This window comes from Mya arenaria, chromosome 9 (assembly GCF_026914265.1).
Source record: "Mya arenaria isolate MELC-2E11 chromosome 9, ASM2691426v1".
Lineage (NCBI taxonomy): Eukaryota > Metazoa > Mollusca > Bivalvia > Myida > Myidae > Mya > Mya arenaria.
The window spans coordinates 48,066,036-48,088,868 of record NC_069130.1 but is presented as its reverse complement, the minus strand read 5'-3'; the positions used below and the strand labels follow the sequence as shown (position 1 = coordinate 48,088,868).

The 22,833-nt window shown below is 37.7% G+C and overlaps 1 protein-coding gene across 2 annotated transcripts in view; it reads left to right on the top strand.

The window, feature by feature from the left end:
- The window catches only part of LOC128203556 (uncharacterized), a 33,240-nt gene extending 10,407 nt beyond the window's left edge, over nucleotides 1-22,833 (top strand). For both annotated transcript variants that reach the window (XM_052905016.1, XM_052905017.1), the window contains exons 2-5: nucleotides 7,894-8,479; nucleotides 11,148-11,306; nucleotides 16,295-16,352; nucleotides 19,562-22,833. In XM_052905016.1, the coding sequence (XP_052760976.1) occupies nucleotides 7,922-8,479; nucleotides 11,148-11,306; nucleotides 16,295-16,352; nucleotides 19,562-21,837 (3,051 nt within the window). In that variant the 5' untranslated portion in view covers nucleotides 7,894-7,921 and the 3' untranslated portion in view covers nucleotides 21,838-22,833. The remainder of the gene's footprint in view (nucleotides 1-7,893; nucleotides 8,480-11,147; nucleotides 11,307-16,294; nucleotides 16,353-19,561) is intronic.

Here is a 22,833-nt window from a genome sequence, read left to right as displayed (position 1 = left end):
TACCTTTCATTAATAAACGAATACAAAAGTCTTTACTTGTGAAATAATATGTGAATTTAAAAAAATAGCATACATGTTGTGACTACATTTCACTATTACTTCTTCCCCAAATTCGGCTATGAAGAAGTAATAGTGTAATGTAACCACAACATGTATGCTATTTTTTTTAAATTCACATATTATTTCCGGGCCGTTGTGTGAAAATTGGGTATGAAGGACACAAGGTCAACAGGGGCGGCTCCAGGATCATTGACGTTAGAGGGGAAGTAACTAAGGGGCGTAACGTTTTGACTTGCGCCTCTCCGTCAGAACCTATATTTATTTTGTTCAAATTGTTGGCGTGGGTGTGTGTGTGTGTGGGGGGGGGGGTGCTCCCCCATGAAAAATTTAACAACTTCTATGCCACTATTCCAAAAGGTGCATTCTGGGCGTATTTCATTAGGTTTTTTTCTCAGGACTGTACTGAAATAAAAAGTAAACTTGTACGACTTTGGGGCGGGCGCCGGGTGCCCCCCCCTTTCCTTGGGTCCGCTAGTGGTCAGTTGATGGCTTGTGATAGATTAAAAATCAACCTGGGCAGTCGACCTGCTGAATTCTGAAATCATGAAAGGACACACTTCTGTATTAACCCTAAGTGACATCAAATAAGGCCTTAAAAAAATGAAATGGTTTGTTTCTGGTTACATGCCCAACAAATATTGGGTCGGTAGGTAGGGTTTTTTTTAAAAAAAAAAATTATTATTTTTTTCTGGCAGTCAACTTCAACATCTTCTTTTCTGCCATGTAACTCATCGAAAAGGTATTTTACAGGTTGTCCTTGTTCTACACACTTTATTTGTTTGAATCCCAATGCACAAGGAGTGCAAGGGTATACATTTACTGCAATCAGGCATGTTATTGTTAATTTCGTCACCATTCCGGTCAACTCAAGGGGCATTTTGTTGTCAGGAAAAAAGAACTAATGCACCGGTTGGAGCTGAAAAAATATCTAGTTGTGAAATTTAGCAAATGGCATAAATTTCGGACAATTTTTTTGCGGATACCGGATTTTTTTGGCAAGTGATTTTTTTTGCAATAAAATATTTTGAGTCGGTGGCAAATAAATTGAGTCGGTCGGGTAACCAGAAACAAACCTCTTTTTTGTTTAGGCCTAAATAATGGGGGTTGGCTAGTTACTGATTCCGTATACCGTATTTATTTTTCGACTTAGGTTTAGTTCTTATTGAAAATGACACAATCACTGAGAAAATCCAAAGTTATGACATTGTAAATCAAGTGTTATCATCATATTATTATGGTAGAAACATGTTTCTTTTCATTACTCAAAATGATCGTGTTTGCCCTTTTTACAAAAATAATTAAAAGGTGTTTGTTATTTCGTGTTTTTCTGCCAAGGAAAGAATGAACAAAGGTGTTCACACATTTTTTACCTGGTGTCATGGCAACACTAACAGAAAAGTAGGTGTAGTCTGTTCTTTCCATAACAGGTATATTCCTGAATATAGCCGTAATTGACGTCATGTTTGCACGTAAAACAAAATTACGTCATTGACATTTGACGAATTCCTTTTTACATAATCTATTTTCATGATGTTTGAGTTAGAGTCATAATTACTTCCTTTATCAGAGTTTGGCTCAAAATATGACTTAAGTTAAAATTTACACAAAATCGATTCTAACTCAATTTTCGTTTGAAAACATCTGACATTAATATAGCTTGACAGTCTATCATGGAACATCAACCTAACAGGATACGCTTAGGACAGAGGTGCACTTTACACAATATGTATTTTTTTTCTTTTTTGTATGAAAACAAAACGTTTTAACACCAATTCATTACTATAATGGTACACTCATTTGCCTCATGCCAAGATACACTTTATAAATTCTATGCTGCTGGGGGGGGGAAATAAAAATAAAAATCCGTGTCATTTCGTGTGTAAATTAGACAATTGACTATATTGGTAATTTATTAAGTGGTCTCTGACCAACAGTGCCTGCAGCTAGATAAGCCCAAGTCAATCGGAACATCTCGGCCAGTATCCAAAAGGTGTACCCCGAAGCTTGCCGGAGATCGCCGAGTTGTTACGATTGACGCACATGCGCTTGAAATTGTAACTTGCTGTGTTACGTATTTCTTTACTGGGATAGCGGCCGTGAATGTGAGGGTTTTTTTTAAATTCAACTCTTTTTAGATTAGCATCACATGATAGGTGTAATCAGAGACATGAGGAAATGCAAAACCATATATATCTATTTAGTTTTATTGTTGAAATTCATGTTTCATTTTACGTATATTTTCATGATCCCGTTAGCTGTTAACTGCTTTTATACTTAACTGCTCAAGGCTTGAATGTCTTTTTTTCATCAAGACCTCTAAATAAACAGTTACTTATAGATTTATATATACATACTGATTAAAGAGGGGAAACTAATAGTTTGATAATTTAAGGGCATTTATATAATATAAGGCTTAGAATAAGCAAAATACTTTCTGATGATATTGCATACTGGACTAATTACATGTTAACACATATCATATATGCCAAATGTGAGCTATTGGTCTTCCGTCCGTTGTCCGTCCTCTTCCTGTTTCCTTCAATAAAAGGGCTTCCATGCAAATCTCCGGTTGCCATGACAACCGAAAGGAATTGATTGGAAAATCTTCTTAAAAACCGCTGGCCGAATTTCAATATAATTACACAGAAATGTTCCTTATGTGACCCTGTATCAAATTCCTCCACCCCTTGTTGATTCGTAAAAACTGTCCACCAGGGGACTGGGATACTTTCACGATATGTATATATTGTAAACTTTGAAAATCATCCAGCCCGATATAAATAAAAATCACATAAATCTTACTTAGCTATCACATGTTTCACATCACTAGTTCATCCCTTGCTGGCTCATTAAAGAAATGGCAACCTGGGCGGGGATACTCTTCACTATTATAAATATTAAGTCTAAATCTGGAACTAATAATAAATAATCCTACTTTCAGGTCTCAATGAAAATCTTTGAAAGTCTTCTCTTCAGACCCTTTTAACAAGATTTATTTTATTAATTTGAACAATCATTCAAGTTATCAACTTCAATCTTTTTCATGGTATCAATGTGTTTTTTACAAGTTTTATTATTCTTACTTAATAAATTTTGTAAGAGTTACGACCCTTTGAAATTTTGACAATTTTAGTAGATGAAGTAATCCATTATTGTTTAGTCAACAATTGTTTTTTTTCCATTTTCTGCTTTATTAATTATAGGTTAATTATCCCTCTGTTTCTCACCAAGATGTTTTTAAGATTCTTTGGTTTGCTTTCAAATTCAAATTCACATTATGATCTTTATAATAATGAACAATTTACTTTTTGCAGAATTTAAGGGGAAACCTACATACATTTAATACGCTTTGACTAGCGGATTCAGGGGGGAGGGTTTTTTTCAATATAAGAGATGAAATGTTATGAAATTCGCCCAAAATGCACCATTTCAGACAATATTTTTTTTAATTTCCTAGGGGCATGACCCCCCCTCCAAACAACAACAACAACACTAAATACATTTATTTTCTTGGGGGAGAGGCGCAAGTACAAAGGGTACGTCCCTGAGTTAAACCCCCTCTAACGTCGAATCATGGACCCACCCCTTGCTACTTCTTTTTGTTTCTAACACCATCGCATTAATTATTTTAACATGTTAGACAAAAAGTAGAGGGAGAGATTCTTTATTTCCTCCGATATGAAGGGACTTGACACATGATAATCAGAACATAATGCGAAAGAAACATAATTATAGAACAAAACCTGATGTATTTTTTTTTCTGTTATAAATTTAATGAAATATATCAGGTAAGAAGGATAACTATAAATAATACAATGAATGGTAATGTATTATAACAATGCACATTGCATCTACACACATACTGAAATATAGTGAAGGTTTACCCAATTGCCTGTATAATTATGTTATTACATGTCTGACTGTTGTAACGATATGTTAGCGTGACAAAATAAAAAGTGAATGTGTGTGTGTGTGAAACATAGTTTTATGATTTCATTTACTGTATCTGGTGATACCTGATACTATAGGCTGTAGACGTGCGTGCATGGGAGTCGAACCTGCGACCCCTGGGTTGACAGTCAAGTGTGTTACCACTAGACCACGGATCAGTATCGATTTAATATACAGGGTGACAGCTGGATATTTTATCAGCAAAAAAGATCAGAACGTTTTGCATACTTTTATATTGAGAAACAAATTGGCGTTCGAAATTATATTTTCGCCCAATTGGATGACAGTATGTTTAAAATCTGCAGTACATTTATTTAAGAAAATTATCAGTCAGCGGTTATAGGGGCTGGACCAGTAGACAAAATATAGTAACGAAAACTAAGCTGGTTTAAGGGTTGTTAGTGTGTAATAAAAAAATAAAATAAAAAGCTAGGCAATTGCATCTCATTAAATTGATTATTTTGGTAAACACCATATTAATAACTGTGAACCATTACAAAGGTTATTACTTAAATAATTTATGCTTTATATTATGTAATAATTTTAACCTCGTAACGATTATCTTATCTTATATAAAGCCTAATAAAAAAATAATATAAAAAGCCTACCTACCCTACCTATTTTTGAAAAGGATGTAACCCTAACCAAACAATTTTTTTAGGCCTAGGAGATGTCTGTCCGAATACATGTATCATGCACATCATTTTATTCATTGTTTGACAAAATTGTGGTTACCATGGCAACATAAATAGTGAAAATGCTACTGAAACGCGATTTTTACATAACTAAAAAGTGTTTAAAAACTTGATATGTCGAAAGCTCCAGACGAAATGTGGTTGATATGACAACAAATAGAATAAATTTACATCACTCGAATAGGGTCGTATTATAACAGCAAAAATGACATCAAAGGATTATAAACCCTGCTTTTTATAGCACCTATGATATTTTGGCTTCAATGGCAGTGAATATACCAATCTCTTACCTGGATCTTTGCCCTGTAAAATGAAGTATTAAAACTTTGTTCATGTAATGTTATATGCGGATAGAGAGAAATAGGGATATTATGCAGGCCAATAATATTTTTAATTTACGTTGTGAGAAATGTGGCTGTTATTTCAACATTTTTTTTAAATCTGCACTCTCGCAAATAGAACGTTTTGACAACTTTTTAAAAGTTTAGGTACAAAATATTACAATATATTTGATAAAAATACTTATCTCAGAAATAAATCTGTGTTAACTTCACGTTGAATTCTTGAAAGGCATCTGTAAATATCCATAGTGATCTGGATGGAATGAGCTGAATTTTGACCTTTACAAAATTTAGTGACATTTTACCTAAAATAACCTAAACTATATATTTTTTTCTTCAGATTCATCAAAGGGGTCACTCATACCCCCTTATGTCTTTTAGGAGGCGTTAACATATATGGTTACGTCATCAAGTTCGTGTGAAACAGGAAATTGCAGTGCCACTCGTTTTTCGTTTTGTGCTTTGTAAAACAAAAATCGAAAAACGGAATTACTGAATCAATTTCTTGTCTTGATTTCCGTTAGTCAAATTGAATTAATGGAAAAGAAAAAGCCTATGAATTTTGGTTTTCTATTCAGTCATTAGAAAAACGAAAATGATTTGAATGTTCCTTTTTCTTTTTTTACTTTCAATCATAAAAAAAACGAAATACGAAAAAACGGTATATTAAGGATAGCTTGTTTTTCAATTTTCGTTTTTCGTTTTACACTTTGTAAAACGAAAAACCAGAAAACTGTATAAATAAATAGTTTCCTTGTTTTGTATTCCGTGATTATAATTAAAAAAACGGAAAAGGAAAAACCTATCAATTTTGGTTTTCTCTTCAATCATTAGAAAAACGAAAAAGGATTTGAATACTCCTTTTTCGTTTTTTACTTTCAATTGTAAAAAAACGAACAAACAGTATATACACGGACCAAACCAGTGATATAAGACTGCTGACAAAATCAGATCGCAGATTTCCATAGTTTAGTTAAAATGATGTTTTATGCGGGTTTTTTTTAAACCGTTAGGCCACTACTTTTATATAAATTGGTTTACAAAACCGGCGGGTCTAATTTTCCGAAAAGTACAAAAAAAATAAAAAATGATTTTCACTTTTTTTTTTCAAAATTACTTTCCCGACCGTATTGATTTTGGTGTGAAACGAAAGAAAAACGAACAGATAAGAGTACGAATGCAGTAGATCTCGACTGGTTTGTTGTATTCGCAAATTTATAGTGATAGCATGTGTGCCAGTCAACTGTTATGGCAGCGCCGTTGGCAATGGTAGAATTGACGATAGCAGTCATTCGTTGTATGAAATAATTAATTTAAATATGCAGGAGTTGTTAAAATAACAATAGCAATAAACATTAGCAAATTTAACAGCGGACACGAACAATAACTGCCACGTGATTGTTGTTTTTCCCCGCCCATTTAGGTCATGAAAATATTGTTGTTTATAGATAAAAAATAAGTGTCAGCGGCTGCCATCGAATTAGTAGACACAAATATCTAAAAACTTGTGTGAGAAAAACATTTTATAACATGTTATGGTTAATATCAAATAACAGTGCACTAAGTGTGAGTGGTGAAATCGAAAGTAAAATTTCTAAGTTGACACCGGTGACCTAGTTTCACAAGTTCGGTCGGTGGTGTTTATGGATTTTAAATCACAGAATGGTTTGGAAATACTTGTCATTGAGTCAATGTAAAGCTTGTGTTTATTCTAGATTACATGTTTATTCATGTTTGGGATAGAAGAGTAAAAACAATGACAGAGTTAAACACATGTGTCAATATGAAAATATCCGATACATAATTATGGATTTCTCTGTCAGTTTACTATCATTGGTACATAATGTTAAGTCACATACTAGATTTATTATTTTGCTATGTGATTTTAATGTACTGATGTGGTAATTTGCTGCAAGATTTATATTTGAAATGGATTTGGTGAACATCCCATGGTAAATATCCCTGTCTGAAAATATGCGGACTTTGCATGGATCGGGTAACATGCAACTAGTACCAAGCATGGTAAGGGTTATTAAAACTCAAATCTAGATCTAGTTTGGTTTTTAGTTTTTCAGGAACTGTTTTCATAATTTTAAAACTCAAATGTCTTAATAATCTGTTATTTCCTTATTTTCAAAATTGGTAATTAATTCACTTTATTGACATTGTCCAATATTGAAAAAACTGAAACAACATTTAGAAAATGTAATGTATTGTTTTAATACAGTGCAATTTTTGTGTATTTTAATACGTAAAATTCGCTTTTTCTTCTTTTTTATATTTTTATATTGGTCAGTTTTTAAGTGTTCTGCATTCACTTTTGCTTGAGCATACCCTTAAAGCTAAACAAATGTCATGCTGAGTGATATTCAATGCATCTTTGATAGTTTATACGTGTAAACATGTTAAAATGTCAAGTAAATGATATAAATTTTCAATGTTTTTATGTTGTTCTCTGATTTTCACCCTTTAAGAGTGTTTTGTGACTTTTTTCCTTTTTTTTTTTTTTTTTTTTTTCGACCACCCGGTGGACATTTTTACCAAAAATTCTTGTAAACCAAAAAATAAAAAAGGAGTGGCCTTAGTAACTCTTTTAGTCATCAAACCTCAATTTTCAACGGAAATATGAATGTCTGCGATCTGATCTTTTGTCAGCAGTCTTATATCGCTTGTTTGCAGATATTTACGCAATAAATTGGCTCATTCAAAGACAATACAGTAAAAGACAAAACAGTAAATTTGTGAGAGTCCAGCTCTTATTTATGCTAGTAATATCAAATTGTATAAGAATCTGAAGGGGACTATTGTAATGTACCTAATACTCAGTGACTTGTTTCTTTTACCAGGTATTGAATACAGTGTAATGGCAAAACAATGGCCTCTTATCGGGATTCGTTGAGGGAAAAGGAGGCCCAGAACTGGGTAAAGGCCGCCCTCGCCCTCAACATCACCAAGGACGGATTACAAGATTTTCTGGAGGATGTATTGACATGTGTTCACCAGGACATCTATAGCGCCGTTAGAACATCCAAGGGTCTTCCATCCGGGGCAGCATGTGCACATTGTTTCACAGAAAACGTGTTCATGTGCCCAACTCGTGGGATATGCACCAGTACTAGAAACTGTAGATTTCATAAATGTCCTCAAAAACTGTATGCTCCTTGTCCAAATGGGATTTGTGAAGGCGTCCGTGATGAAATAATCAAACATCACAGCTTTTCGGGACCATCATGGAAGAATACAAATGCCGACAAATGGAGCACCATTCCCTGGGAGATAGCCAAGTGTTTTCTTCCTCCTGATGGCTACAAGACCGTGTCCTCCATCAAAGACAGTGACTTTAATGGTGTGATCAGCGTCATGATGAATTGCAAGGATTTCCAGAACAAGCTGTCATTTAACATTGCAGCACAGGCAAATTTGTTAACAGAGGTAAACATATTAATCATACTATAATCATATTATGCGATTTCGATGACTTTTTAAAGCTGCACTCTCACAGATTGACAGTTTTGACTTTTATTTATTTTTTTGTCCCAGAATCAGCTTATTTGGGCATCAATACATTTAGTTCAGTCATATAAGATAACTCACTAAAAAAAACAGCAAAAAAAACTCATTTTTTCTAAAAGCGTTACGAACATTTTTAGCCATAAAACATCAATTTTCGAACAAAAAAATATGAAAAAACCCCAGATTAGATCATTTGTCAGCAGACTTCAGTGTTCAAAGTGCCGAAGTCTAGGGACTTTGATTGAAATTTCAATGACAGTCTGGTTAGGAATGGAAGGACATCCATTAGTAGATGAGTAAGTGCGATGAATCTGAACTGAGACACCTCATGAAGAAGGCCTTTCGCTGCAGGTTCTGTAGTGGCATCAGCCTCTAGGCACATGACTAGAGCAGGGTAGGTCCTGTAGATTGCCCTCACAGCTGCCTCAAGACTCAGCCAGCGAACCGAGTGGACTTCAGCAAACTTCAACTGGGGGAGGTTCAGTACTGTCGTATGTCTCGGAGACGGTTCGAGCGCAGGGCAGAGTTGTGAAAGTACCTGAAGACATTGGTGACCGTCCTTGAGAAGTCATTCATCTCTGGGATGAGTTTCGCAGTCTGACTGGTAGCGAGAGCAACTCTATGGGCAGCACAGTGGACACCTACAAGGACTGGTGAATAGTCTCTCAGAAGTTTAACGACACCACCCTTTTTCCCTCATCATCACACTTGCACCATCAGTGCTAATTCCAACCATGTTCTTGATGTCGATGCCTTTGGAACAGAGTTCTTCAACAACCAATTTAACAATGTTAATTGCATTCGCACTGCCAGATGAAATTTGCTTGTTTGCAATGAAAGTATAATCTAATCCGTTATCACTGATAGACTGTGCATACACAATCAGTCTCTTTCGATTGCTATTGTCAGTACTTTCATCAAGCACCATTGAAAATACTCCAGAGTTCTTAATGCACTTAATTTTGTCCTCAAGTATGATATCACTGATGGCATCTTGTAACTCAGTTACACTCTTGTTTGATGTGTAAGAGGGTGAGGGCCCATTCATGAGATGGCTGAGATCAGCACCTATGGCCCCGGCAAGCTGGAGGTGGTACTGAAATTCCTCCTTGAGGAGCTCCCGATTGGCGAGGTGGTAGGCAGTCTTAAGGAGCTTGACCGCAAGCTCGTCATCCTTGGACAGTTTGGCCAGTATGATTTTCTTCATGGGTTTCTGGGAACACAGAACTCCAAGGCGGCCTTGTGCTGAATTGCTGAAAATACACAAAATATTTCTTCAAAAATATTTCACAGTATCTCATCATTTTCAGCTGTCAAAATATTTTGGGCATGTATTACAACATGTTTTAAAATATATAAAACCAGACACCTTAAAATGAATACCACTTTGAATTGATTTATCTGCGGACTAAGCAATGCATCTGTTGTTTTAATAAATACTTACACAAGCCATGTCTCTGATGATTGGTTGTTTTTGCTGGTTGGTCATGTCCACGGGCGTAGGCGTTGTCCAACTTAGCACCCATACAAACTTCGCAGTGCCATTTTTTATCTGCATCTTGTTTGTACCAACTGAAATTATTTTGATAATTTGACTTTTGAACTGTCGATCATGCCATCACTATCAACATCGTCAGCTTTACGTTTCAGGCCTGGGGAATCCCGCAGAAGCCACGTAGAAAGCATGATTACTATTAAACGGAATGCAAAATATCTCATATATACAGAATATTGATGTGAACCGTTCGAAGAAAAACTAATAATGGAAGCATTTCTGAAATAAAAAACAAACCTGGAACTGTGATTCGCACTTGCCCTTCTCGCTAACTTCGTGGTAATCACACCCAATTAAGTTCATTTGTCATCAGTGCACATCATTTAAACCGCTTTTGTTATAAAGTATAAATCCTAATTGGCACTTTTACAAACATCGGCAAGTGTAAATATTAATCCCTTACAATTTTATTACATCGATGACGTAAGCGCATGTACACAAAGTCAATAGTGCAAACGTGTGCCTCGATTGAATAAAACAAGCGTTCTCATTGGCCGAAGTCAATGGAACATATTTACTAGGTTTAACACGATTGGCTGTTTGTCAATCGAGCTGACAGGCGGGAGGCGGAGTCGCTCTGATTTGACAAGCGTTAGTTCTTAGCGATATCGACTTTTTGAGCTTTGAAAAAGTTGGCGAAGTTGACTTCGCTTTGATCTTAGAAAATAGCGAAGTCGCCGTGGGCAGGGCGACTTAATCGCCTAAGTCGCCTGGTAGGATGAGCCCTGTCACTGGTTTCCAGAAAATAACGCAAACATTGGCTATTTCCCAGACAAAACCGTGGCCCAAATAGTCAATCTGTGAGAGTTCAGCTTTTAAGAATGTTCATAATAAGTGTAAAATGTTTCAGTATTCACTTGAAGTTGCTCTGATTATTTTGTACATTCGTTACTCTAATCCAAACAACCAAGAAGTCTTAAAGTGAATATATAGTTACTACATATTGCATGATAGGATGCATTTCAATTGTGCCATTTTCACCACAACTACAAGCTATGTTAGTCAAAACTTATTTCAAACATTACATTTAAGGTTCGGGACATTGGTCGACGCGTACGCCATTCCCATGACCAGAGGGTCAAGAACACAGAACTAGTGGACTTTGTTTTCAAGCTACGCACCCTGCTGGAGGATAAGACTGAACTTGCAAACAGACCAGAGGCACAACACGCTGTGGAACAGCTTAAGAAGGTACAAATTTACATGATAGCGGACTAAACAGATTATACAGGTATGACTTTACAAGAGAGATGGCAAAATTGAACTAGCATACCGACCCCAGGCACAACAAGCCGCGAAACAGATTAAACAGGTATGACTTTACAAGATAGATGACACAACTGAACTAGCATACCGACCCCAGGCACAACAAGCTGCGAAACAGATTAAACAGGTATGACTTTACAAGATAGATGACACAACTGAACTAGCATACTGGCCCTAGGTACGACACGCCGTGGAACAGAATAAAAAGGTATGGCTTTCCATGATAGATGACACAACTGAACTAGCATACCGGTCCTAGGTACGACACGCGGTGGAACAGAATAAAAAGGTATGGCTTTCCATGATAGATGACACAACTGAACTAGCATACCGGCCCTAGGTACGACATGCCATGAAACAAAATAAAAAGGTATGGCTTTCCATGATAGATGACACAACTGAACTAGCATACCGGCCCTAGGTACGACATGCCGTGGAACAGAATAAAAAGGTATGGCTTTCCATGATAGATGACACAACTGAACTAGCATACCGGCCCTAGGTACGACATGCCGTGGAACAGAATAAAAAGGTATGGCTTTCCATGATAGATGACACAACTGAACTAGTATTCCGACTCAAGGCACAATATCCCATGAAACAGATTAAATAGGTATGCTTTTACATGATAAAAACCACAACTGAACTAGCATACCGGCCCATAGCACCACACTCCGTGGAATAGTTTAAACAGGTATGACTTTACAAGATGGATGACAAAACTGAACTAGCATACCGGCCCATACGACATGCCGTGGAACAGATTAAACAGGTTTGACTGTATGCGATAGATGACACAGCTGAATCAGCATACCGATGTAAGGCACAACACGCCACAGAACAGGTATGAGAAAGGGTATAAGTTAATGTTTACTTTTTTGTATTAAATTCGTCGACACGTGTAGAAATACATAGTAATTTGCTGGAAGAGTACTTTTAAATTATAACGTGTGTACTATTTTTTGTGTAGTTCAGGTATGAGTATTAAAAATAATTTTATTATGCATGGTGAAACTTCGCAGACGACTTGACTGCCAACTTCTGCGCATGTGTGCACCCGGAATTGACTTATTATGTTATGGGACACAATTAAACTAGCATACCCTAAGCTCAAAAAACCGTAGAAGTGCTTCAACAGGTATGAACTTATATCCTAGAGGACATAACGAAACTATCATACCGACTCGAGGGTGCGAGGCTGTGAAACAGCTGAAAAAAGGTATGATTGCAAGTGTCCTATTTAGCTCGACTATTCGAAGAATAAGGAGAGCTATACTACTCACCCAAGCGTCGGCGTCACCCCTTGGTTAAGGTTTTGCGTGCAAGCACACATAGGTTAATATCTCAGCAACTACTTCAGGTATTGCATTGAGACTTGATACAATGGTACTCAACCATCCAACCTACTCAATTAACCAAGTTAGATAACTCTAGTTTGCATTTAATGCCAATAATAGGCCTTTATTATTTGACTTAGAAATTCTGGTTAAGGTTTTGCGTGCAAGCACACATAGGTTAATATTTAGCAACTGCTTGAGGTATTGCATTGAGACTTGATACAATGGTACTCAACCATCCAACCTACTTAATTTACGAAATAAGATAACTCTAGTTTGCATTTAATGCAAATAATTGCCCTTAATTATTGGACTCAGAAATACTGGTTAAGGTTTTGCATGTAAGCACACATAGGTTAATATCTCAGCAACTACTGGATGAATTGCATTGAGACTTTATAAAATGGTACTCAACCATCCAATCTACTTAAATAACCAAGTAAGATAACTCTAGTTTGCATTAAATTCAAATAATGGCCCCTTTTTATTCAACATAGAAATTCTGGTTAAGGTTTTGCATGTAACCACTTTTAAGTCAATGCTTCAGCAAATACATCATGTATTGCATTGAAACTTTACACACAGGCTCCCAACCATTTAACCTTCTTATTTAATCAAGTAAGATAACTCTATTTTTCACATTATATAATTTTTGCCCCTTTATTATGCTTCATAGAAATTCTGGTTAAGGTCTTGTTAGCACACATAGGATAATATCTCAGCAACTACTTAATGTATTGCATTGAGACTTTATACAATGGTAGACAACCACCTAACCTAATTGAATAATCAAGTTAGATAACTGTGTTTTGCAAATAATGGCCCTTTATTATTACGCTTAAAATTCTGGTTAAAATTTTGCATGTAACCACATTTATGTTAATATCTCCGCACATCATGTATTGCATTGAAATCTAATCTAACAGTGATCCATGCATGTTTCGCCAAAAATTTTCAATCCTTACACTGAAAAGTGGCGGAATAGTCAAGCGCGCTGTCTCCGTGACAGCTCTTGTTTTATATCAGATTCGATAAACTCGTGCAAAGATATTTCTGTACTCTTGTGTAAGAGGAGCGATTGGGAATTATATCGAGTGGACTACCTTTTGTGCGGATCAGGTATGCGTTTATTGAATACAATTTAGAACATTATGATTTGACCTCGTCACCGGACTTTAGACCCTACTTGACCTTGCACCTAATCAGATCAACGGACTTTAGTGTAAGTGGGGGCCTCTATTCGACCTTGCACTTAATTATATCAACGGACTTTACTGTAGGCGGGGGGGGGTCCTATTTGACCTTTCACTTAATCAGATCACCGGACTTTAGTATGGGTGGGGGCCCTATTTGACCTTCCACTTAATGAGGTCACCGGACTTTAGTGTAGGTGGGGTTCCCTATTTGACTGTGCACCTAATCAGATCAACGGACTGAAGTGTAGGTGGGGCCCCTATTCGACCTTGCACTTAATAATATTAACGGACTTTACTGTAGGTGGGGGTCCCTATTTGACCTTCCACTTAATTAGATCACCGGACTTTAGTGAAGGTGCTGGTCCCTATTTGACCTTCCACTTAATTAGATCAACAAACTTTAGTGTAGGTCAGGGCCCTATTTGATCCACCTACAGACAAAGCGAAAACATTTTTTCCTTCACAGGACATTGCGACAGGTAAACACTGGAAGTAGGTGCGGGTCCCTATTTTACCTTGCACTTAATTAGATCAGCGGACTTTAGTGTAAGTGGGCGTACCTATTTGACATTGCACCTAATTAGATCACCGGACTTTAGTGAAGGTGCGGGTCCCTATTTTACCTTGCACTTAATTAGATCAACAGACTTTAGTGTTGGTCGGGGCCCTATTTGATCCACCTAATTAGATATCACCGGACTTTAGTGAAGGTGCGGGTCCCTATTTGACCTTCCACTTAATTAGATCAACAAACTTTAGTGTAGGTCAGGGCCCTATTTGATCCACCTACAGACAAAGCGAAAACATTTTTTCCTTCACAGGACATTGCGACAGGCAAACACTGGAAGTAGGTGCGGGTCCCTATTTTACCTTGCACTTAATTAGATCAACGGACTTTAGTGTAAGTGGGCGTACCTATTTGACATTGCACCTAATTAGATCACCGGACTTTAGTGAAGGTGCGGGTCCTTATTTTACCTTGCACTTATTTAGATCACCGGACTTTAGTGTAGGTGCGGGTCCCTTATATGGCCTTGCACCTTATTAGATCACGGGACTTTAGTGTAGATGGGGGTCCGTAATTGACTTTGCACCTGATTAGATCACCGGACTTTAGTGTAGGTGGGGGTCCGTAATTGACTTTGCACCTGATTAGATCACCGGACTTTAGTGTAGGTGGGGGTCCGTAATTGACTTTGCACCTGATTAGATCACGGGACTTTAGTGTAGGTGGGGGTCCGTAATTGACTTTGCACCTGATTAGATCACCGGACTTTAGTGTAGGTGGGGGTCCGTAATTGACTTTGCACCTGATTAGATCAACTGACTTTAGTGTAGGTGGGGGTCCATAATTGACTTTGCACCTGATTAGATCACCGGACTTTAGTGTAGGTGGGGGTCCGTAATTGACTTTGCACCTGATTAAATCACCGGACTTTAGTGTAGGTGGGGGTCCGTAATTGACTTTGCACCTGATTAGATCACGGGACTTTAGTGTAGGTGGGGGTCCGTAATTGACTTTGCACCTGATTAGATCACCGGACTTTAGTGTAGGTGGGGGTCCATAATTGACTTTGCACCTGATTAGATCACCGGACTTTAGTGTAGGTGGGGGTCCGTAATTGACTTTGCACCTGATTAGATCACCGGACTTTAGTGTAGGTGGGGGTCCGTAATTGACTTTGCACCTGATTAGATCACAGGACTTTAGTGTAGGTGGGGGTCCGTAATTGACTTTGCACTTGATTAGATCACCGGACTTTAGTGTAGGTGGGGTCCGTATTTGACCTTGCACGTAATTAGATCACCGGACTTAAGTTTAGGTGGGGTCCCTATTTGACCATGTATCTAATTAGATCACATGACTTTAGTATAGGTGGGAATCCCTAATTGACCATGTACCTAATTACTAGTAGATCACCGGAATTAAGTGATGGTCGGGGACCCTATTTGACCTTGCATCTAATCAGACCAATGGACTTAAGTGGAGGTGGGAGTCCCTATTTGACCTTATTAGAAGCGAGGCCAAACCAAGGTTGCTACCGATGGGTCACGATCCTTGACGGACCCATGACACAAATCGTCAACTGGTCTGAACCCTCCCACGTCTTAAACGTACGAAGTGGTGGCCTCGAAATTATTAAGTCGTGGCAACAACATGCAAGTCGTGGGAACGAGTAATTTAGTTGAGATTCCGAGGTAAAAAAATAGTTTTATTTACACATGTCACCTTTATGACAACGTACATACACTTTCTGATGTAGTAAAACTGTTTTCTGTTCAAATTTGTCTTTATAATATAAGTTTATAGTTTATATTATTTTGTAAAATAGCCTTTGAATTATTGGATGCTTAATGTCTTGATCTGTTTTGTTGACAGCTGCAAACAGACGATTTCAAGATCAGTGCTGAGAACGAAGGGGAGATGTTGAAGGAAGGTAAGAGACGCTTTTGATCAAATTGACGTAAATGGATATGGATGAAACTGTGTGTATGGTGGCTTATGTAATGAGCTAGCTTGGGGCTGTGATGAGTAGTAGGGTGTAGGTCACTGTTTCTAAGAAAGAAAAATGGTTTACGCCCACTAACTTTCGTTATAACTTTCGTTAAGAAAGATAAGATAGTGTTGAAACTCTGCATTTCTAGCACACCGGATAGGCATTTCCGGTGACGTCAGCCGTGCTGGAATATAAGTATCATGTGTTTCCGGTACGGATAGAAAATCCGACCCGAGGGCACGCGCGTAAGCCGGTAACGAGGCTTTCCGAGTTATCGGACACGCAGCGTGCCCGAGGGTCGGAATTTTCGATCCGGACCGGAAACACATGATTATTTTTTTTTTGCATATCTTAAATTATCAATTTGTGGAAAAATTGACGTAGAAAACGCACTTTTGTGCATTTCACCAAAGCGCGCGAATACTTATATATTTAATTGCGCTTTATTGAAATAGCATAATTTACTTTTCATATTCCATACAAGAAAAGAAATAAGAAGTGGCGCGTTGTTGCGTGTGTGACTCCTCTTACATGGGGTGTGTAAGACGGTTTTTTTCCACCACTGGTCACATGACCGGAAACACACGTCCGGTGTGCAAGAAAATTCCATCTGGCACCCCTGTCATGCCAGATGAGTCACGCGCTGTGACGTAATACTTTCTATTTCTTTTATTATACACTTAATGTAACTATAATTATGAGATTTCAATAGAATAGTGCTATAAACATAAACTTTACTAAAATATACCTTCAAAACAAAAAGTAACCCTTAAAAGACGTGATACTCAGAAACTTCTTGACGTATGCCGTGAATAAAACTTACTGCGCGTCATGCCGTGAGTAAACATCATCGCACGCCCTTTTTGGTAAAATGTACAAACATGCGCTTTTCCATGTATTTTTTCACAAAATATTGTAATTCAAGGTATGCTAGAAAAATGTCTATCATATGTGTCAGTTCCTCGGTTCCAGATCGAAAAATCCGACTCTCGGGCACGCTGCGCAGCCGGTAATCCGGCAAGCTTCGTTACCTGGCAACGCAGGTGCCATCGAGTCGGGGTTTTTTTCTATCCGGACGTGTGTTTCCGGTCATGTGACCGGTGCTGGAAAAACTCATCTTACACCCCCCATGTAAGATGAGTCACGCGCAACAACGCGCCATTTTTTATTTCTTTTATTGTATGGTTTATGAAAAGTATAGTATGCAATTTAAATAAAGCGGAATCATAAATATAAGTATACAATACTTTTAATTAAAATTGAAAAGAAATAATCGTAAAAGGAACTATTTGACGTCGATAAGTGATTTAAAATGACTGCGCTTTATGAAGTCAGTACACGACGTCGCACGCGCTTTTTGCTGAAATGTACTCAAGTACGTTTTCTACGTCAATTTTCCCACTAATTCATAATTTTAGGTATGCAAAAAAAAACATCAATCATGTTTTTCCGGTCCGGATCGAAAAATCCGACCCTCGTGCACGCTACGTGACCGGTAACTCGGAAAGCCTCGTTACCGGCTTACGCGCCTGCTCTCGGATCGGATTTTTCTATCCGTACCGGAAACACATGATAGATACTTATAAGAACGCATACAACTTTTAACTTATACAACCATTACACTATTGCTGCCTTTCTTCTTACCAAGCGTCTTGTGATATTTCTGCTTCTTATCACCTGTACCAAGCGTCTTATGATATTTTTGCATACCGGACGTGTGTTTCCGGTTATGTCACCAGTGCTGGAAAACCCCGTCTTACACCTCCTATGTTAGATGAGTCACGCGCATCCACGTGTCACTTTTTATTTCTTTTATTGTTTGGTTTATGAAAAGTATATTTAACCATTTCAGTAAAGCGCAATCAAATATATAAGTATGCAAGACTTTTGATTAAAATTGGAAATAAATAATTATAAAAAACGCGATTTTCAGAGTAACTATTTGACATCAATAGTTATTTAAAATAATAGGTTGTCCGGTTAGCGCACTCGCTTCTCACCTAAGCGACCCGGGTTCGATTCCCGGCTTGGGCGCATGTGAGTTTGGTTTGTGGTCACCAAGCCGGACAAGTGGGTTTCCTCCGGGTTCTCCGGTTTCCTCCAAAACACAAGACCACACTCTCGCGTAATATCGTGCCAACGAGAGTGAATAATATAATGTTGTAATAACTTGTTTCACAATCGTTGTAAAATAAATATGTTTAAACTAAACTAAAATAATTGCGGTTTATGACGTCAGTAAACGATGTCGCACGCGCTGGTTCGTAAAATGTACATAAGTGCGTTTTCTATATCAATTTTACCACAATTTGATAATTTTAGATGTGCAAGAAAAAAATATCAATCATGTTTTTCCGGTCCGAATAGGAAAATTCGACCCTCGGGCACGTTGCGTGGCCGGTGACTCGGCAAGTCTCGTTACCAGTTGACGCGCGTGCCCCCGGGTCGGACTTTTCTATCCGTACCGGAAACTTGTGATATATACTTATAATGTTGCTTCTAATCGTCTTATGATAATGCTGCTACGTATATTCTGCAACAAGCGTCTTGTGATATTGCTGCTACTTATCTTCTGTACTAAGCGTCTTGTGATAATGCTACTTCTTATCTGATGAACTGAGCGTCTTGTGACAATGCTGCTTTTTATTGTCTGTAACAAGCGTCTTGTGATAATTATACTTCTTATCATCTGCAACAAGCGTGTGATAATGCTGCTTCTTATCTTCTGTAACAAGCGTCTTGTAATAATTCTGCCTCTTATCTTATGTACCAAGCGTCTTGTAATAATGCTTTTACTTATCTTCTGAACCAAATGTCTTGGTAAAGGCTGCTACTTATCTTCTGTAACAAGCATCTTGTGAAAATGCTGCTTCTTATCTTTGGTACCGGGCCTCTTGTTAAAGGCTGCTACTTATTTTTTGCAACAGACGTCATTTGATAATTCTGCTTCTAATCTTCTTAACAAGCGTCTGTTGATATTACTTATCGTCTGCATCAAGGGTCTTGTGATATTGCTTATTTTTATCTTTTGTACCGAGCGTCTTGTCACAAAACTGATTCCTGTTTTCTCACCAAGTGTTTTGTGATAATGCAAACGTATATGTTCTTATTTTTATGTTTTTAATGATATATCTTTACATTTACTTCAGGATTACGACTACGTTTGGCAAACCATTACCGAACCACGTTGGCCGACATGCCGATATCTCCCATTCTTGGAGAAAAGAACGCCAAACTCAACAAATTCTACGTGGCACCGAAAATTGTGGAGAAAAATCATAGAAAAATCGGCAAAAATGACAAGGAAGAAAGCGGTAAAGATGTTGTGAAATTTTCAGATGTTTTCTTAAAAGAAGATCAGTTGCTCAGAAATGTTTTCCTTGTTGGCGAACCGGGCAATGGCAAATCCACATTCTCCGTAATGTGTGCCCTAGAATGGACTCACCAGTATTTACCAGCGGAGGAAAACGTCGGTATTAAAACAAGCTTTGCCGACCCAGAATTCTTCAAAGAGTTTGCATTTTTGTTTCATGTCACTCTACGAGATTCAGGTAAAACGTGTGATCTAGCACAAATGATCAAGGATCAACTAATACGTAAAATCTACCACGAGATGGATGCTGATGATAGCTTCCGGCTATTGCAGACGGTGCTGGAAAGTGAGAAATGTTTAATCATAGCTGACGGCCTCGACGAATGGACCCATCCGGAAAACGTAAACTGTACCTGCAAAACTGAGGAAAAAGTCGTCCCTTTCCGTAATTCGGCCAACAAGGCCACACTCCTCACGACAACGCGTCCCTGGCGAATGTCACAGTTTAGAGTGCAGGATTCAAAGATCGACAAATATCTTGAAATAGAAGGAGCAGCAGACACAGAGCAACTCGTGGAAAATATCATCAACATTCTTAATGAGGATTCTGAGGATGAACGGACACCAGAGGCTTTCATGGAAATGGTGTCAAAGAAGGATCTTAAAGGATTATTGTCAGCACCTATCAGTATCACCCAGCTCGTGTGCCTGTGGTTCGAGGGCAAATCGTTAACCGATTCAAAGTGTGACATTTATGCTGGCGTGATAAACATGCTATCATGTAGACTAAAATGTATGCAAAGCGGGAATAACATTCCGGAAATTGAACTGCCATCTGTATTAAAGGAACACGAATGCTTCGTGCAAAATCCCACGGTTTACCTTGCGCTGGCAAAGTTAGCATACACAACTTTGTATTCAGAGTGCAGAGATTCGTCTGTTGTTTTCAGCAACAAAACAGTCAACGCTTTGTTAAGCAGAGAGCAGGTTGAATTTGCATTGAAGTCAGGCTTACTCACAGAGAAGAAATCCAACTCATTGATCAAGAGATCATCTCACTTTTCATTCTTTCATAAAACACTTCAAGAGTTTTTAGCGGCTCTTCATTTATGTTTAAATGAAAACGACTACAGTCAGCTTTCAAACAAGTACGAACAAGATAATAAGGAAAATATCTTGGGAGATGTTTCTCAGACATTTATTTTCATATGTGGAATGAAGCCCGAGCTCGGTGTACAAATGTCTTCATGGTTCAATAGTTCTATACCACCATACCAACCATCATTCGACGGTAGAGAGGCTAGACTACTTCAGGACCTGATTCTCTCCGGACTCCGTGAAGCCAGGGCGAACAACTATGGTGACATACCGCTCTATCTCGCACACTTCAGGATTTATGGTGACGACGATGTCGTAGTGTTAAAAAAGCTGATGATTATAAACAAGGAGCGTATTCAGTCACTAGACATCATTGGATGCAATGATCAAATTAATGGGGAAGAGGTGCAGGAGGTGATCACATCCTCCTCCGACTCCCTCAAAGCAGTGGAACTGAGGGACCGTGATGGGCAGTATGACCTGTCCCAGTGTCACAGGCTGGAATATCTGGATATAGAGGGAGACATTACAACACGTGTGCAGGTTGATCCAACACATATTACAACATGTATCTTACATGATGTATCATCGAATGTTGAAATGTACATATTTAGATTATTTAAACACGATCAAAGGTGGAGTAAACTACAACGTGTTGAGTTAACTAGCGTTAAGAATGTCCAGTTACTTGTGGATACACTACCAAGTCTCCCTCAGTTACAAAGCCTTGAGATATGGGTTACAGATCTAGGTGAGCTCCACCTCCTCCCTCCAGCCTCCATCACCGATATTACACTATATAATGTGACAATGACAGCGGGGGCGGTGCGGAGTCTGATAGAGACGATGAAGAACATACCACACACCATTACATGCGACATGCGGCGCTGCACGGTGAAACCTGCCAGTGAGATGAAAGACATCCGAGAACATATGGACAGTTCGCCGTCATTCAAGGTTCTCAAGTTTGGCGATACGAGTGAATGGCTTCATTTCAGATTCACCAAAATGTGAACAATAAGTTAAGTGTTAGCATCGATTATGGGAATTCATGTTTGATGAAAAACAGTGAAACAATCAATGGGGAAGTGTCATTCTATTTATAGAAATATATGTCACTTTTCCCGGAACTAATTATTATCAACCACTTTCTATGTGTATTCAATTAATTTGATTTATGTTGTGTATTTGCATGCATCCTGAGTCCTTAAAAAATTGTTTGGTTAGGGTTACATCCTTTTCAAAAATAGGTAGGGTAGGTAGGCTTTTAATTTTTTTATTTATCTTTTTTATTTGGCTTTATATAAGAATGTCATTTTCATCATTGGAGAATGTTGTTAAAGTTATCATCTATATAAGCAATTAAGGTTTTAAACTACATATTGAAAAGCAAAAACAAAAAACAAAACATTTTTTTTTTTTTTTTTTTTTTTCATTTTTTTTTCAAACTGACTATAAAAACGGTAGGGTCGGCGCCTATTCCGTAGGTAGGGTCGGGTGACCCGAACCAAATGTATTTTTTTAGGCCTAAAATAGATTTAACTGGACACAGCAATGTCGTTGTGGCAGACGTTATTAAATATATCTGATGGGGATGAAAACTTTCTTTTTTAATTATAACACAACAGTCCGTAATCAACACGTGCAATAGTCGGTTTAACTTTAACTTTAAACGATCGACATTTTTTATAAGAATCTCTTAATAAAGCAACTCATTTCCTAGTTTAAAGCAATATCATTTGATAAATGTTAGGTATTTACTTCGCTTATGGATTATGAATTAATGGGAAATATTTAGTTTTTTCTTTATTTACAATGGCATCCTTGCTCAGCTGTATTTTATATTCTGTATTAGAGGAGTATACCAATAACACGTTGACTTTTTATGTTTATTATCGATTACATGAATTGAACATTATTATGAAATCTACAAAATGATATTATGTATCAACAAATACTACAAAAGAAATAACCAAACATTGAGTAGATTTAGTAACCTAAATAATAGTA